Source organism: Rhamphochromis longiceps, linkage group LG4 (assembly GCF_057381845.1).
Source record: "Rhamphochromis longiceps isolate RC_006_pf linkage group LG4, R_longiceps_female_GT1.1, whole genome shotgun sequence".
Classification (NCBI taxonomy): domain Eukaryota; kingdom Metazoa; phylum Chordata; class Actinopteri; order Cichliformes; family Cichlidae; genus Rhamphochromis; species Rhamphochromis longiceps.
In genome coordinates this window covers 26,055,556-26,074,363 of record NC_140560.1, presented here as the reverse complement: position 1 = coordinate 26,074,363, position 18,808 = coordinate 26,055,556, and the positions used below count along the sequence as shown (strand labels likewise).

At 41.0% G+C, this 18,808-nt stretch overlaps 1 protein-coding gene across 1 annotated transcript; it reads right to left on the bottom strand.

Moving 5' to 3' along the window:
* Window positions 1–3,640: 3,640 nt before the first annotated feature.
* LOC146671757 (peripheral myelin protein 22-like) lies at window positions 3,641–6,305 on the bottom strand. The gene is made up of 5 exons (XM_085404111.1): window positions 6,146–6,305; window positions 5,325–5,418; window positions 5,057–5,150; window positions 4,808–4,948; window positions 3,641–4,682 (listed from the first exon to the last, which is right to left on the bottom strand). Exons 2-5 carry the CDS (start codon window positions 5,400–5,402, stop codon window positions 4,525–4,527), a joined length of 471 nt encoding a protein of 156 aa, XP_085260237.1. The 5' UTR covers window positions 5,403–5,418; window positions 6,146–6,305; the 3' UTR covers window positions 3,641–4,524.
* Window positions 6,306–18,808: the final 12,503 nt, after the last annotated feature.

The window sequence follows — 18,808 nt, the reverse complement described above, 5'->3', positions numbered from 1 at the left end:
CACGACTATTACTGCCTTTCCAGAGAAATTCCCAACTAAAGACTTAGGGAAATTATTCTGATGTGTTCCTGGGATACCAAGAAAACATTTGGCTGCCAACATGTAAAGGTCCTTGGCTGCTGTTAAACAGTTTAACGCTAAAAAGAGTGAAGAGTGAAGCATCCTGGTCTTTATCAACCAGTTAAACAATTTTGATGTATGTATACCTCAACCACATTACCCAGTGTATAGTGATAAGGGTTGCTTCCTCTCAATCCCCTCTCCTCTATCCTCCATGTCCTGCAGTAAATACTAAGTGCCCCCAGTGACCCTAACAGTGATAAATAACCCTTAAGGTTAACTACGTTTCAAATGGAGCAGTGAGGCCATTATAGGCCTCCAGAGTTTTCTTGACATCCTCAATATGTTATCTGTATGCCCAGGGACCTTTACCAGAGTAACATTAACTGAGCTCTCTTTTGTGTCCCGATGAAGTTGGAAGAGCTCTTTTAACCCAAAAACCTGAGAAGAAGTTTTCAATCTTCCGTCTAGATGTTTTTACACATTCTGTAAGCATAATAAGTCTTGGTATAAAACGCATGCATTGTGTGTTGAACGTGACACGTTTTGTGTGTTGTGAATTGACCTGCATTTATTACTGAAGGAGCACACGTGCATACAAGTGTCTGCAGAGATAGTGCTGGGTAATGAATTCATGATAACTGCAAATTGATGTCTTGAAAGCAGCTTTGCATTTATCTTTCTCGGTTACCGAAGTTATCTTTGAAAACGTCTGGAGACTGGAGATGTTGTGATTCATGTCAGAAGTAACATGACATAAAGTGTCACTTCTCCTGTAAATGCTGATGGAAAAAAAAAAGACAAATAGACAGCGACGATCAACCACATTAGTCGGGGGGAAAGTGGCTGTCAGGAAGTTCAGCAATCATTTTGTATAAACACCATCTGCACACTGTAGTTTTATGCAATTTAGAGCTTTCACCCATAAACTGATGTGAAGTGCAAGATATCTACAGACTCTTCTAGATCAAAGACAGGAGCCTGTCTCAATACACTGCGGTGGCAACTTCTGAGAGCAAGCACGAGAGAAGATTAGCGTCATATTACCCCAGTACATATGCTTTAAACAGGAAACAGAGTGTCTTCTTCATGATTCGAAAAGCCAGTAATATAACCTACGCCGTATGTATAAAACAATGTACGAACTTCCAGCTACAGCTTTGTTATTTTCTGAAAGCCGTAAAAATAAATCTGGATTATCCTACACCAGGGACATTAAACTCTTTGTAGTCCAACACCTCCAAATTCATCGTCTGCCATTTGTTGGAAAATATATGTACTGAAAATGTTCCAAATGTGTGTATTGAACCGCTCATTTGCAAAGCAGACAATTAACACCCTGAGTTCTCTCAACACTTGCAATTTCAACAGTATGTCACAGTGAAGCTACAAAAGCACAAAAGCTCCATATGTTACAACTTTGAATAGAAAAAAAAGATTTGAATTTCCACATATTTACACTTACTGTGTCCTCACAGCAGAAATGGCTGTGAATCTTATTAGATGATGATGAAGAAGAAGCTATTTATGAGTTCACTGAGACACTTTTTACCCTCTGCACATTTAACACCCATGACCTAATGGACAACAAAAGTGTGTTGCAGTCACCACCTAGTGGCATGGCATCATTGTCTGCTGACAGCTTTCTCTTTTTTTGACCATGTTACATTTGTGACAGGTTCTGTCATACACAGCTCTATTGCTAACTATGGACAATGCATGTCTAAGTGCACTTTTGCATCATACGCTGATATGAAATAACTGAGTTCCACCAGCAAAAATCATTAAATATGTCAAGATTTATTTAGAAGTAGTGGTATTTTTTTAATCTGATCAATCTTACAAAACCTGGGAAAATTCTGACCACCCTTGAGACAGTCAACTTTTTTGTGTTATTTTACACAAAGCAGTTAAGCACCCAGACAATTAATGATCATGGAAAAAGAAAAATGTTCTGACCACTGCTTATGATTCCACTAGGTGGTGACTGCAACACACTTTGTTGGGTCCTTTATTTTTGCTCCTTCAGACTTGTTTTTATGGTAAAATGATTCATTAAGCTTTGGTACTCTTTAGTTTTGTGTTAGCATACAATTTAAAAACAAATGTTGAGACAAAATTAGAGAGGCAAGGCTGAGATGGTGGCTATATCGGACAAAGGATGCTAAAGATGGAGCTGTCAGACACCAGGAACAGAGGAAGACCACAGAAAAGATTTATAAAAAAGTGAGGGGAGACATGCAGTGGATAGTAAAGACAAGGTGAGACAGAGGCAGGCAGTTAGTGTGGCGACCCCTTGAAGCAACCAGGTGAAAGAAGACGAAAAAAGCAATAAAAATGATGATCAATCACATAATTTGTTAATAATTGGCTTATCAATAAATGGCACTCAGACCGTTAAATTAATGTAGTAAGCAATGCTATTTGGTTAGGTTTAGGGAAAAAATGTGGGCTTGGGGGTAAAATACATCCATTCATGAGATTAACTCTGTATGTATTTAATAATCTACAACAGAATCACTGATCAGTAATAAAATCTTTATTACAATTGTTTATCATTAGCAAAAAATATATTGCTGTTTAATTGTTTTATGTGCCTCAGTATCATCAGAGTGTAATGTTATCTTATCAGCTCATAAGGACTACAATAAAATACTAATCATAAAGCAATGTGTTGCCCAAACAAACAAAAGTAAATAAAATCATAACTGATCATTTGACATGGGCAAATCATGTTAATAAGTAAAAAGAATCTTAAACTTATTCTTAGCCAAATTGAATTTTTAAAAAAAGATATAGCATATGTAAATCTACTAGTATGCTTTCAATATGTCACATTAAATAGAAATGATGCTGGGGAGAAACTGTCTAAGCAAATTCTAAACAGATCAATGTCTTTTTCTGAGGCACTTTGCACTATTACATTTTTCTTGTATTTTCCCCCTTTTTTTTATTTTGGTTTATCCTCAGAGATGCTGTTGAGACATTCTTTCCTTAACCGCGTTTTAGTGGGATCTTTGATTTATGCTGTTTTGCTGAAATAATGTCTGCATATGGTGCCAAGTTTCCAGAATTTGATAAGCACGTCCTCGAAATGTAGCCAGGTGGAGCTATTTGCATTCATAAAATTGCTTGTTCTCATTTCACCCATACTTGACAATCAATGGAAATTAAATGAAAGCTACATGAAAAACTGCAGATCAGCAGTTTACCTCCATAGAGTTTACTTCCAACTCTATGAATGAACAAGAGAGAGACTCCTAACTTTTCAAAACCTTTGATTTACATGATCGTTTAATCTGCACCATTCTTGCCACACACCATGTAAATATAATGTAGCACCATGCTTACATAGTGAAAGTATTTATCACGGTAGTTTGTGGCTATGGTGAACACTCTTATTCGCAGGCATTTACGTGTTTTGTGTGTCATAGCGCCACCAAGAGGTACAAAAATATGGTGTAAAGACACAATAGTGCCATTTCCTAGTATTCCCTATACTACTAAAAGAGTGCAGATAGCCCATCCTACGGACTTCTGTGAAGCGTGCACATGATTAAACCTTTCAGCGACAAGCAGATTTATTTTCAAAAGGTTTATTTAGAATATTGACCAAAAAAAAGGCAAACTCGAGTTTGTACAAAAGCAAATTAATCACAGGACATGACACACTTGCAACACAAAGTAGGCTATACAGTTCAAGCATAATAATAAAAAAAAGAAAAGAAAAAAAGCACCATTTTTAAAACTAGGTTACAAAATGCAAAACATTTTTATTTGGTATATCAAGTACAATGATAAGTCAGGAAACAAAACTTCATGAGTATTAACACTTATTTTCAATTTTGAGGGTTTTCTTACTTCCTTCAAGAATTAAACAGATTAAGTAAGGCACATGGATCAAAGCATCTGACAGTTAAGACATAAAAACAATGTTAAAAAAAATAAGAAGCTTGATATTCTGGCTTTTGAAGCGACATCTCTTTGGCACAGCTGCATGACTTGTGAAAGACACAAACTCTATCACATAATTGAGCATGACAATGTTAACTTGACAACATTATGTACACAATGTATGAAAAAATGTTATAAATATGTCTAAAAACCACAGACACTATGTACATCTTTGTACTGAAGCAATGCAATGTTATTCATCTCATCACCGATGATGGATTTGTTGAAATCAAGTGCCAGCATGCATCAAAAATCAATATGTCACCAATGCATTTCCAAACACACACTGATAACACAGCTGTGGTGTTGAAAGAAAAAAAAAACTGATGTGATGTTTTCAGAGAAATAATGGATACTGAAATACAGCAACAAAAACAAATTATTTTGTGTTGGTGACACATGCACTTTTGTTGGGATGTCAGTCTATGGTCTGTGGGTAGTAAGCACAGTGCGCTGTTGTAGTAAAGGGCCTCCTAACTACCCTTCCTTATTTCTCCTCCCCTGATTCTTTCATTCTTTCTTCCTCAGGACAATATAAATTAGGCCACTGATGAGACACATAGGGAAAGCCACCCAAGCCAGCACATACGCATACCCGAAGTTTGTATGGGTGCCATCATCTGGACGCATCACAGTGTAGATGATTGCCCCGCACATCACAAACACACCTAGGAAAGATGAGAAGAGAGTTGAGGGGAATCTGAAGGAAATTGGCATGAATGTAGATGATCTCACCACTCCACCCATTTCTTCTCAGGGTGTGACTGTCAGCATGTGATGAAGTCATACTCACTTGCTAAGATCTGGAAGATGGCAGTGAAGAAGAAGCGTCCGCCCTTAACTAGTCTGAACAGCTGATATAAAAACGCAATGAGGGAGAAGAAGCAGAAGAGCACTGACAGGATCATGAGAGCTTGCACTGCTTGGATCCAGTCTAGGAGGCAGACAGAAGAGATGAATAGCATGAAATTTAACTTGTGCATCACTTTTCAGTAACAAAGCACGCTGCATTTTGTTTGTTTTTCTATAAACATGAACAAACCTTCATTGCTGGATGGTTGGCAATGGTAACCTCCATTGTTTGTTGAGCATTTGTACCATAGATCTTTGCCACTGTTGTCAGCTACAGACCAGGCCTGATAAACACAACAACACGGAACCATTTAACCTGTTACTGCTGTACGTCCAGTAGCAATATTACAAAGTAATCAATCACTGAAACAACTCCTTGTCTATTCAGATCACATCCTCATGCTCCATTCTGTATTTTTCGCAATTTAAAAGTTGACAAAAGGTCTCACAGAACTTACACTGGCAGCTGTCGACACGATGAGGAGAATGAGAATGATTACGTGCAAGATAAGCACTCCAAGCAGGATGAGCAGCATTTTTTTTCAAGTAGGTCTGCAGAAAAGAGAAGACATTTCACGTGAATTTGCCATTACACCAACTCTCTTCTAGGTGTGTTCACTAGCCTATCTCCACGCCAGAGGGCGGCATTACCTCACTTATGCATCGACCGCAATGTTTACCTCAATGTGAAAGTATTCCCTTACATTCAAACACAGGGCGAAGAAGGGAGGACCATTGACTATTTCCCGAAGTTAATAATTAATGTCGAGTTTAACGTCGAGCTGCACAAATTAATCTATTTTTGTCAAAGTGAATCAAAGTATTGAACTTTCGATCTATTTAAATATCCAAACGACGTAACTAACTGATGAAAGCAATACGGGTTTGCATAAAAAAAGTCGTTGGCTAAAAACCTGACCATGAATCAGCTGTCTGTGTGAGTAAGGGAGACGGTTTCTCGACTAATCGGGAGCAGGCTGCTGGAAAACAAACTCAACCCATCTCTATGAAAAACATTCCAGAAAAGTACCGCCATGCGCGAGCCACAACTTTCCCTGTTTGGTAATGTCAAGTACAAAGCACCTAACTTTAAAACTGGGAGAGACGAGCGAGACTCTCAGGCAAAGTCACAGCTTCAAACGGTTTAACGGGTTTTGCGTCATAAAAGTAAAATCCATGGTCGAGTCCTGCTGTATGAGGGTAAAACTCAATGGGGGAAAAATGAGATCACTGACTATAACAAGAGCATGGAAAAAGCAAATATATTAATCCCACTTACAAAAAAAAGGCCAATCAAAAGTTGTTGGAGTTTTTTCTCCGTTTAACGGATCGAGCTGAAGAGAAGAGCTGGGAAAGTATCACCTTGCTTCTGCTTCGCGACTCTCTCTAGATACTATTCCAGATGTAGCTCACACACCCCAGTCTGTGTCTTTCTCCGCCTGAACACCGCCCTGCAGGCCCTGCACGTCACCAGAGGCCTACTCCTTTCTTTTCCCCCTCTGTCTCTCTCTTTCTCTTTCCTCCCGTGGAGGCCCATCAACGAAAGTGAAATCTACAGGACTGTAGTATAACCTGTGGCACTGCTGAGCAAACCTAAAGACTTCCACAGACACACAAACAGAATTCCACACTTTCCAAAACATTAACATAACCTGCTGATATAAAACTATGTAGAGTTGGTTTATGATCTAATGAGTCATTCATTACATCCACAGTGCTCATTCATTTTCTTATTTGTACAATGACAGTCATGATTCTTGACTTTGTTGCATTTGATTGCAAACAAAACTCATTGATCGTCATAAAACACACGTGTACACGTGTGTGTATGTGTGTATTTGCACGTGAACCAGCGAGGTGCTCTGGGGGCCCAGAATGCCTGTGTGTGTGTGTTTGTGTGAACTGAGCCTCATGTGTTGTCTCTCCAAGTCTATGAAGAAACAGGGGGGTTTGTCCAGTGCCAAAGGGAATTAAAACAGTGCAGTGTTTTGGTCATGCTACACTGATGGAACGGCTTGACTCGAGGTCCATCGATGGGTTACTAAGATTGCAGATCAAAGCCCGTCAGAGTTCTGTATCGCTCATTACACTGCGGTCTCGTGCCATTTCCTCACAGTGACAGAGCTGTAAACCCAAATTAAGAATGGCAGTGAAAACAGCGATAAAAGAACAAGCGCACACTGCTGCTTTGAAACCATCACAGTCCAAACGTGATAGTCATCACCTGCTGCAGTCAGAGAACACAGCGCGTGCCTGCCCTCTTTCCTCTCCCTTGCTGTTCTTGGCCCATCAGGTGGATTCCTGTGGTCTGTGTTTGTAAACACGCAAAGGGATGAACTGTGGGCTGCTGTACAGCCTCCCTGTGGGATGCCCAGTGAGGCAGCACTGTGTGTCCTGGCAGAGCTGGAGAGGCAAAAAAGAAAAGAAAAAAAAAGAGACAGCTCTTTGACAACCGCCCAGACCACTGGATGGACGTGCCACTGTTTATGAAGATGTAATTGGTGCAGTGGTCAGTGGGGGCAGGCTTTGCCAGCAGCAGGAGAAGCAGGAGGAAAAGATGAACCTGGCAGTGCAGCTGGAGCAGGTGTGAGAGAAGCTTACAAATCTCACTGGTGTAACACTAGTCTGTGGTCAGGGAGAATTCACAGGCAATGCAGTTTTGTTACTTATAAAGAGGATACAGAGCAGGAAGGATAACGCTGGATCTGACTAAAAATAGAGAAAACTTCAAACAATAATAGGACATGAATTATAAAGTTAGATTGTTGCTGCTGCTGTTGTGAAATCTCCTAATGCAGTATAGGTGATGCATTCCTTAGCAAATGAAGCATTATTGCAGTGAGCCTTAATGTGCCCCACCCTTTACTTTTGATTTAATAACCTCTAATAAGAATGCAATAAACATTTCATTAATGAAGCTGTCGGATTTTTAATCATATTTATAAAAACGGACAAAAATTGGTTTTCTAATGAAATTTTTATGTGGCTGTTTGATGTTTTAGTGATGAATATTTTAGTGTGAAACACACACTTGGACTACAACAGAAGAAGAAAAAATCCTCACATACTCTGGAATGCTGTAAAAGCTACTGCTGCTCGCTTTGACTGATTACTTGGTTCGCTCAGTGATGACTCAACTGTAACCCTGTTGAGTTGTGATCTCTGTTACATGGCTGATAGCAAACCCAAAGCCATCACCCCCCCCCCCCCCCCACCCCCCACCACCCCCACCCCAAAAAAGAACCACAACAAAACACAAGGCTCATCCTTTTGTAGAGAGTGATTACAAAGCAAACAGGCAGAAGCAGCTCAAAACCAGCGACAACAGTGCGAGGTTATTGCGGCTCGGCCGTAGCTGAGTTTAAAACTGGCACACCCTTTTAATTAAGACTTTCACTAAAAGTGAGATATGTTAGATGGCTGTTTAAAATGTCAAAATTGCAAGGTTTTTGGCCATTTACTGCACATGCTCAGATTTATTCTCTTAAATAAACCTCACTTATTTGTGAGACCTACTCACTTCAGGCAAAACAGCTGACCTGAAACCAAACCACAAAGGCGTCACAATGACTCTACTGTTTGGTTTGTATTTAGTTTTAATACAAGATTAAAGTAACCTCACCACAACATGCAGCATCCCCAGTATGAATGACTTTATTTGCATTGCTGCTGACATCTTTATCTGCATGTATTTAACAATTTCCCCTACCTACCTACCTACCTACCTACCTACCTACCTACCTACCTACCTACCTACCTACCTACCTACCTACCTACCATTTTCTGGATCCAGTGTTAATCTAGGAGCTAGGTGAGCACATTCTGCGTTTTCTTTCATGATGTTACTTTCATTTTCGTTCTTATATTCTCAAAGCAGACATATTGAGACTCAAGTTTAGACTTGTGATGAGCTGGATTAACTGGAACAGTTTGCTATTTTGTGATAAAAATGACTCAGCCTCAGCTCAAGCCCAACCCAGTTTTACAGCACTGGTCTCCACCTGCAGGAGTGGCCAGGGGGCTTTTGGGGCTGCTTCATCTCCAACAGGAAACATATGAGTGAAGGAACAGTGACACAACTGGGGATTAGGGTTTGGTTTTGGATGTGACCATGAATTGGCTGCCTTGAGGACACATTAGTGGGACAGCTAATAATTTTACATGTGGGAATATGAAGGAATGAAGGAAGCCTCTCCACCTACAGTGGGGCAAAAAAGTATTTAGTCAGCCACCGATTGTGCAAGTTCCCCCACCTAAAATGATGACAGAGGTCAGTAATTTGCACCAGAGGTACACTTCAACTGTGAGAGACAGAATGTGAAAAAAAAAATCCATGAATCCACATGGTAGGATTTGTAAAGAATTTATTCGTAAATCAGGGTGGAAAATAAGTATTTGGTCAATAACAAAAATACAACTCAATACTTTGTAACATAACCTTTGTTGGCAATAACAGAGGTCAAACGTTTACTATAGGTCTTTACCAGGTTTGCACACACAGTAGCTGGTATTTTGGCCCATTCCTCCATGCAGATCTTCTCGAGAGCAGTGATGTTTTGGGGCTGTCGCCGAGCAACACGGACTTTCAACTCCCGCCACAGATTTTCTATGGGGTTGAGGTCTGGAGACTGGCTAGGCCACTCCAGGACTTTCAAATGCTTCTTACGGAGCCACTCCTTTGTTGCCCGGGCGGTGTGTTTTGGATCATTGTCATGTTGGAAGACCCAGCCTCGTTTCATCTTCAAAGTTCTCACTGATGGAAGGAGGTTTTGGCTCAAAATCTCACGATACATGGCCCCATTCATTCTGTCCTTAACACGGATCAGTCGTCCTGTCCCCTTGGCAGAAAAACAGCCCCATAGCATGATGTTTCCACCCCCATGCTTCACAGTAGGTATGGTGTTCTTGGGATGCAACTCAGTATTCTTCTTCCTCCAAACACGACGAGTTGAGTTTATACCAAAAAGTTCTACTTTGGTTTCATCTGACCACATGACATTCTCCCAATCCTCTGCTGTATCATCCATGTGCTCTCTGGCAAACTTCAGACGGGCCTGGACATGCACTGGCTTCAGCAGCGGAACACGTCTGGCACTGCGGGATTTGATTCCCTGCCGTTGTAGTGTGTTACTGATGGTGACCTTTGTTACTTTGGTCCCAGCTCTCTGCAGGTCATTCACCAGGTCCCCCCGTGTGGTTCTGGGATCTTTGCTCACCGTTCTCATGATCATTTTGACCCCACGGGATGAGATCTTGCGTGGAGCCCCAGATCGAGGGAGATTATCAGTGGTCTTGTATGTCTTCCATTTTCTGATGATTGCTCCCACAGTTGATTTTTTCACACCAAGCTGCTTGCCTATTGTAGATTCACTCTTCCCAGTCTGGTGCAGGTCTACAATACTTTTCCTGGTGTCCTTCGAAAGCTCTTTGGTCTTGGCCATGGCAGAGTTTGGAGTCTGACTGTTTGAGGCTGTGGACAGGTGTCTTTTATACAGATGATGAGTTCAAACAGGTGCCATTCATACAGGTAACGAGTGGGGGACAGAAAAGCTTCTTACAGAAGACATTACAGGTCTGTGAGAGCCAGAGATTTTCCTTGTTTGAGGTGACCAAATACTTATTTTCCACCCTAATTTACGAATAAATTCTTTACAAATCCTACCATGTGGATTCATGGATTTTTTTTTCACATTCTGTCTCTCACAGTTGAAGTGTACCTCTGGTGCAAATTACTGACCTCTGTCATCATTTTAAGTGGGGGAACTTGCACAATCGGTGGCTGACTAAATACTTTTTTGCCCCACTGTATGGGACGTTGAGGAAAAGAAAAAGGAAAAAAAAATCACATCTTTGGCTCATCACAGCTGGAAATCATTGGATGCTTTTCTGCACTATTCACAGAACGTTTTGTTCATTTTCACTGCTCGTTCTGTTGCCTGCTTTAATCGAGATTCATTTCCAAACATATGATACTATGTGAATCCGCTGACAGTGACATTCCTCTTACAGATGCTGTTTATGTTTTCCAGGATGTTCATGACACTTTCTTGTGTTTCTTAACCCTCAGGGCTGAACTGGTCTTACCCTGTGTTCGCTGTTTATGTTTTACACCGCTGAGTGACTATCAAATGACATCCCATAGACAGAAAGAGCTGAAACGGAACGACAAGTTGACCTGTGTTAAAGGTTTGCATGGTAATGTGTTGACACCCAGTGACACCAACAGCAGAATGCATGTTGACAATGATCCTAAATACGCACGTTGAAAATATGGCCAGGCTCTATAATACACACCCCTTGTCGTCTCTTTTGTTTTAAATTTCAAAACTCCAGGAAGACCCATAACTGAGCTGAGGAGATCCATTGGCCGGGTGTTAAATCAGATAAAACAGGCCATGTTTAAAAAGTGATTAGGGCTGTTGTTTCCTTCCCTTTAGAAAAGGCTCTGTCCTTCCCTATCAAGAATCAACAACCAAATAAATGAGAGACATACGGCATGACAAAATCCAGATTGTGGCACCCTAGTGATCCTAAACATGTGGTAATCATTAGCCCCTGGCTTCCTGTTGGAGTCGATGTCATCAGGACACACATCCCAACAGGCAAGACTGTAACACAGACTGTTGCTTGGAATCAGAGTGCGACTGGCCTCCGGGGGTTTAGAATGAAGCAATAAAAACTATGAAAGAATTCAATTTGAATTGCTTTGCTCTCCTTTCTACTCGGTTCTCACAGCTCTGATATCTGTGGATAAGAATTTAAGTTGCGTCAGACATGCTCTATTGCTATTTTTTTTAATTACAATCAAATATGTTGCAATAAGCAGTCGTGATCATATGATCCAACTGCTCTGAGATCTGCAGATCTGTAGCTAGAATCCACTACAACTCTCAGAGAAGAAACTAATTCCTGTGTACTTGCTATCAGAAGTTTACTCATTCCAGTTGCTGTGTTATCTTTTCGAAACTGTAGCTGTCCTTCTTTGACAGCTAACATTGCAGCATTTCTTTCACAAGCTGCCAACTGAGATTTTATGAGAATAAAGGTGCTTAGAAGGAAATATTTTCTTTCCTGAAATGCTGCCAGCACTTTTGAAGCTTTTGTAAATCGGGTTTTCCTGGAAGAAGTTGCATCTAACTGGCTATTATCTCACTATTTGTTGCAGCTTTGTAGGAATTATCCGCAGAACTGCTTCTGAGGTCAAATGCCGTGATATACCAGTGTAGAAACTAGAGTTCATTTACTTCTGAAGGAAGATGTGTTTACATAGTTCATCAGACAGGTTTCACACACCCTTACTCTTGGCCGTGACTTTTAATGAATTCTTTACACAAAACAGCAGAGCTCTTTATAGGACAGTTAACAAAGGCCAAGCTATCAACTTGTGTGGAAGAAATGAGGAAAAAGAAAAAAAATTCAAGAATACAATCCTCAGCATGCTGTTAAACAGGTATCTCTCCAGATCAGATTCACTGCCTAAGCTATGAGTCATGCCTGCTGAAACATGAAACCAAACTTGATAGTGGAATCCACAATGCACATGGTGCTCAGTTCAGTCTCGGTTTAGAGAGTAGTCTGTCTGATCGAATGTTAGCGAATGCGGTGATACCCATACATATGTGTTGGGTAGCCTAGAGACTGTGGCCTGGCCAAAGGAAACTGTGGCCTTGCTGTAAAGCCTGGCTTGAAGCGGAGATGGTGTATGTGTGTGTTCATCTGTCTGCATCAGTCTGGGCGGCAGCCCAGAGCAGCCACTCATAGAATATCTGCGCCAAACCCACTGACAGCTCCTCTCAGTGGTTGAGTGAATGAGGAGGTGAGGATGGCCTGATAAACTCTGGCAGACACCTCAGTGCATCAGCATGTTCTACAAACATACAATCCACATACTTAAAAACATCAACAAACTCACAGCCAGTCTAGCATTTTTTTCACTTCTTCCCTGACCCCAATATGCCTCACTTTGAACTTGCTACCAGGATAACGCTCAGTCTGCTGGTCAGTTCATCTGTCATTTTATGTAAACGTATTTTAGTCATTTTTCTCTGAATTAAAGTCCTGGATGGACAAATCCTATCATTTTAACCAGAAGGCTCACATTTGTAGCTTTGAGTGAATTGTGCCAATAATAATAAATTGTTTTATAATAGTACATCAAGAAGGCGTTTATGTCGTTTACTGATTATTGTATCTTTCTAACATCAAATAAAACTGCTATATTGGTTTATGCGTGGGAAAATTATTACTTTGGGGCCACAAGTTGGAAGAAATGAAATTGTGACCAAATCTTAACAGGGTACAAGATATTGAATTTGACTTTGGTGAGTATTGGGAACTTACAATAATCTCAAAGCAGCCCTGAGCCTATGCTGCCACATAGGCTCCCTGTAGGATCGATATTTTCAGTGCTGTTTTTCCACAACCAATTCAATCTATGCTGGAAATTGAAAGTATAGTTTTACTAGTGGTGAGTAGTTTAGACCATAACATAATATTGAATTAATATGTGACATGAAAAGCTTACAGGCTATCCACGGGATAGCCCCTGTGTTGTTCTCCAGGACTATTTTGATGGCCAACACACAGATTCACAATATGCCAAACCTTTAATGAGGTTTTAATGAAACCACAAGATTACTTTAAAGAAAAATAATGTCCTCTCCCTGAACTCTGTATGCCTTGCAAATATGTGAAGAAAGTCAGAAAGAACATCTTGATCTATACAGCCTACACCATCATCCTATACTGCTCTGGGAGGATTTAAGTCATAACAGTTCCCGCCCACTCTGTGGGATGTATTGTTGTGCTTTACGCATTCCAGATGAGACCATAGCTTATCCCCCCCCCCCCACCCCCCACCCCCCACACCCATTTGAGAGTTTCAAAACATCTGTTCTTTCGAGTTCCTCTAAGAAATGAATTTTACCCTTTAAAGACTAAAAGTAGGGTGTGGTCAAGAAAAATGATGCAGAGCTGTGAAGAAAAGTGATTCAGCTTTCCATTTTTAAAAAAACATTTATTTTATTCAATAAAAAATGGAAATGAATGACTGAAAATGTAAACTCAGGCAGTTTCCATGACCCCAAAACTGTGGTTCCGAATGTGCAGCCGGAAAAATTACATTAAATCCCATACTTGGTTATACGGAGCAGGCAAATGGTGAACGGCAGAGAAGAAAATATACATGGCAGCTTGGACGGAACTCCTCACTTTTTCGGGGTTGTGGGGGATGGGGTGGAAAGGCTTAATTGAAGCCAGGGCTTGTTTTTATATTTTTCCATTATAAAGTTACCCTTTCAAAACAATTACCTGGGCTCCCATTACACTGAGCCCACAATGCAGCTTCAGCCTTGTTAAATAAGCTCTGCTCCTGCAAGACAGTCTTTTTAATAACTTGTGTGCTGTACAAATACCACAAGTACAAACATATGTTCACTATATAAACAACAGCAGAGAGATGCAGGCTCGTGGAAAATAGTTCTGTATTTGAAGTTGCAAACAAAATCTCTTTTTTCTCTCGCTCTTTTTGCTCTTTCTTACACTCACACATGGAAAAACTACACATACAATGCAGCTGACAAGCCCGAAATGCCACTTTGGGGATACGGGGGTTTTCCACTGAGAATATTTAATTCTCTGAGGTCATGGTTAGGTTTGTAGATCTCAAGTCTGTAAAAACTACACACATGGTTGTGGGAGGAGGGAGTAGGCAGTGCTAGCCAACCTCTGAGGATCACCGTTGTGCAATGCATAACTTGAAACTTCATGGAAAACTGGAAAACTGTTCCGCTCGCACGATCACTTCCAGTAATTACAGTTAAATATCCTTCATTTTCATTAATGAATACAACTTCAGTGAAGTTCAATGTGAGAAGATCAGTGAAAGTTTAAAAATGACCCATGGATCGTTTTCAAGCAAAATTTCTGGTGACCAGGAAATTCCAAACAATGTGTACAGCTCTTTCCATTGACTAATTCATCCTCTGTGTGCGTGTGTGTGTCTGCTTGAGTCACTGTCTGGCTGGCTCTGCTCCTTAAGTGAGAACCGATGGGACAAGCTGGAGACGACAGGCAGCTGGAGCAACGTTACTACACATACACAAACACATACACGCAAACACACATGGCCACTCTGGTCACACCCAAGGCATTCCAAGCATGCAGGGCCAGGCGCTCACATAGCGGTCTCTAAATACGCCTGGGCCTCTGTGGGTGGCTCACTTTCACTACGCACATGTGTGTGTACATGGCTCCACATGTGAAAGAGAGGGTCAGTGTTTGATAGTGTTCAAAATGGCAGCTCTGTGTGGAGTACTGTGTGAAAGAGTCTGAGTATTTCTGATGAACGGTTCAATTAACAGTGCGATCGAAAACAGTTGCAACACTGAGCCAAGTGTCTCCTCTTTCCCCACAGACATCCGTCCAGCCTAGGTCCAACAACAGTGTGACCTCACCCTGCCTCCACCCTGTATCCTGCTCCAACACTTCCTTGCTGGCCTAAAGCTGCAACACAGCTGGATCATGCACCAAGAGAATACATAAATATATATTTATATATATATATATATTTTTTTTTTTAAAGGAGTGGGGGAGAGATTAATGATCCATTCCCTCCCTATCTGATCCACCCTGCTCTGATTCGCTTTATGACTCTCATCCATATAGCTCACCAAGTCGGTCAAACACCCACATAAGCATTCTTCCATTCCTAAATACACAGAGATATACAAGTCCCACTCACATAAAGATGGATGCGTTTGCTGTCAACACGAGATTTTTCCTGGGATGGCGGTGTGCGAAAGCCAGTGTTTCGCTTGAGATGAATCCTGAACAACTTCCTTTGAGCACTGCAGAGCGGTGCCAATCAAAGTAAACAGCTACAGATGGAGAGGGCGGAGGGAGCTTAAACCAGGCTTTACCATGCTAGCTACTCTGCCAGAAGGCAGTTGTTTGATACAGGAATTTTAGGAGATGGCCTCATGCTCAGCTGGATCTTTTGAGCTGAGAGCCAGACACGCCTCTACATCACATGCAAAGCGTCACGCTGAGTGTTTATGTTTAAAATAAACACTGCCGATTTAAATTTCAAGGCTAAATCTTCCCAGAAAAATAAAGAAAAAAAGTCTCATGACAGATGTGAGAATGTTAAGGTTGTTTAAAAGATCAAATAATTGCACAGTGGTTTTTATCCAGCATTTACATTTATAGCATGAATGCCCATAGGATCGTAGCGGATGTTTGCCACTGCTGCTTAAGGTTTTTGTGTGACTTCTGTAATTCAGCATAAGGCAGAAATTGTATATGTGTGAATTGAATGCGTGCAAGAGATGATGCACATTATTCCGGGATGCTGAACTCAGATAACATCCTCTTCCTGAGTCAGTATGATGCCTGTTTTGAATTCAAAGTCACATCTTTAATTGCTTTACCAAAGTAAAAAGTAACCCAAGCCTAATTCAATGATCAAATCATAAAAAAAAATAAAATAAACTCAAGTCAACCCAACCCAACAGAGAACACACTAGTACACACAATACATCTGTTTATGGGCTGTCAGCTCTGATTGGCCATGTGAACTTGGAGGAGGAGAGTTAAATCCTGGCCAGTAAGACGATAAAAAGATCCAGCATCTGTTGAAGTTTTCCCCCTCTCCTCTCCAGCTCAATCCTGAGGGGACCATGGCCAAAGGGAGTAGTGCATAAACTGGATGACGAAGTTGTTAAATGGAGGACCAACACCCAGTACAGTGTGTTTTAAAAATCATCTCTACACATGGAGCTCTGGGATTCTTCACCCTAGTGTTGTTTTCTATCTCCAGGCACGCCTTGATTTATAATGCTGCTGAGATTTGAGGAAAGCGAATGAGGCTTTAGGTTGCGGCAGTATTTCCACAAGCAAAAGTAGAGCTTGCGTATAAAGTCGCATGAAAACAGGAAGGTGATTGCTGTGACTGTAATGGAAAGTCTGTCTGGTTGCCCCTGCCAGTGCTGATATTAGTAAGAGCAGTATGAAATGAACAGTGGGCTCTGTGTTTTCTAACTACAGAAGCCTGAACACATCCCCATCCATCCGACCGAGTGATGTGAATGAGAATTAGTTTAAATATCTTTCATCTTAGCTGGGAAATCAAACATTTTTTGAAGCAATACCACAGCTATTGAGCTGCATATTTTTTTTCCACTTCATTGGCCGAAAAGGGAGAAAAAAAACATTAAACATCAAAATCTGCTCATGCAGACTTTAATTTTGAAGTACAGAGATTGATGTGACGGACTGGAATTACTTAGATGCTTATAAATGTGCTTTATGCAGGCTAATAAATATTCAAAATAACTTTAGATTGTTGAATAGAAGAGATGTTTAATGAATGAAATGTGGTGCATGAAAGGATCCATTTATTTCCAGATTAGCGTCAGGCATCAATCTCTGTCGGCCCTTCAGCTCTCTCTGCCCTCGCTGTGAAAGCTGGACAATTATTACTCATATTGTCAGGAGAAAAAAGAAGGGCCGGAAGGTCAAAGTTTAAAGTTGGACAACAGGAAGTGACCCTTTGTGTTCAATTTCCAGGTCAGTTTTTGCCCCACTGTGGACACGCTGTCGCTACCAAACAAGGGGTGCATTGTGTAGACACAGTGCCTCAGTAGAAATGGCGCCAAGTCTCACTGTGTGATCAACACCTGAAGGCTTGTTTTATCAGTCGTAGGTTCCCAGTATATATACATGTATATATTTAAATCTATTAACTTTACATTTAAAGAAGCTGATGAATTGCAAATGTGTGTTGTTTTGCCAATAACTGTCCAAAACTTTATGTGCAAAAGCTTTACATTTGACAGAGACCGAATGTGTGGGTGTCCGGAGGAGTGCAGGAGCCGAGGTATACAGAGTGCTCGCCTTCCTCCAGTTTCAACCAGCTGTAGATGACTGGCATTGGAAGGAAAGCGGCCTCTGGCAGAAATAAGTGTAGAGATCAGCAGAGCCTCCAGCTCTATCTATTGTGGTCATGGGTGCATGAGTGCAGACTAGGCCAGACCTCCTGGGGACACACTCGGCTGCAGGACCTGTGCTCTGCAGCAGAATGAGATGGGGTGAAGGCAGTACCACACAGACAGAAGCAAAGCATGGAAAATGAAGGGTTGAATCATATTTTTTTTTCATCCTGATGGCAAAAATTAGTCCTCCATGTTGAAGTTTAAGTACTACATGTTGGATGCAGAATAAAAATTTAACCACGTATCCTTGTGTTAAATTGTTCCAGTTATTTGATTGTCAACTGATTGCTATAACAGTTATAAAACATAGTGAACAAGTGAGCTACGTCTACAGTGATTTCAGCAAACGTGGTTCGGCTAAAGGGGAAAAACCACATTTTTACCATGAAGATTTGAGCCCAGTCCAAGGAGGCTGTGACAAAGTCTCCACATTTATAACGGAAACTGCTCATTGCACAACAACAGGAGGAGAACGAAAGAGACAGAAGCGGCTTCCTTTCAAATAACCTTTCCATATGGGGAAGCCATACCTACATTCTGAAAAACCTGCAAAAATCCATGAGCGGGAAAGCCACACAGATGTCTGGAGTATGGTTTAATTTTTCACAGTCCTCAGTTAAGGCATGTGAAGCTCTTTACAGCAAGAACACCAGAGACTTTTTGCATCCTCTGTACTCCTCCCCCCAGCACGTGTGTGTGGTCTCCTGCTGCTGGTCGTGGAGAGCCAGGTTTTAGAGGTCAAGAGGTCAGTACTGGGTACTGGAGTGTTTATGTTAGCAGCTCCTGTTAATGCCAATATCCCTAGTGCTCCATCTCGCTCTCCTGAAGGGACAACTCAGCTTAAAAAAAAAAAAAAAAGTATTTATGATAATAAATAAGATTGCGATTCTATACATTTTTTTAAAAGCAGATCTTCTCAGCAGAGTTTAGCACACCCTTCTGTACATTGT

Excerpts from the sequence above, each read along its gene's own strand:
- LOC146671757 (XM_085404111.1), bottom strand. The coding sequence starts at position 5,402 with ATGCTGCTCATCCTGCTTGGAGTGCTTATCTTGCACGTAATCATTCTC. Across the intron at positions 4,949-5,056 it reads CCAACCATCCAGCAATGAAG|ACTGGATCCAAGCAGTGCAA; the intron begins GTTTGTTCATGT and ends TCTGCCTCCTAG. Across the intron at positions 4,683-4,807 it reads CATCTTCCAGATCTTAGCAA|GTGTGTTTGTGATGTGCGGG; the intron begins GTGAGTATGACT and ends CATCTTTCCTAG.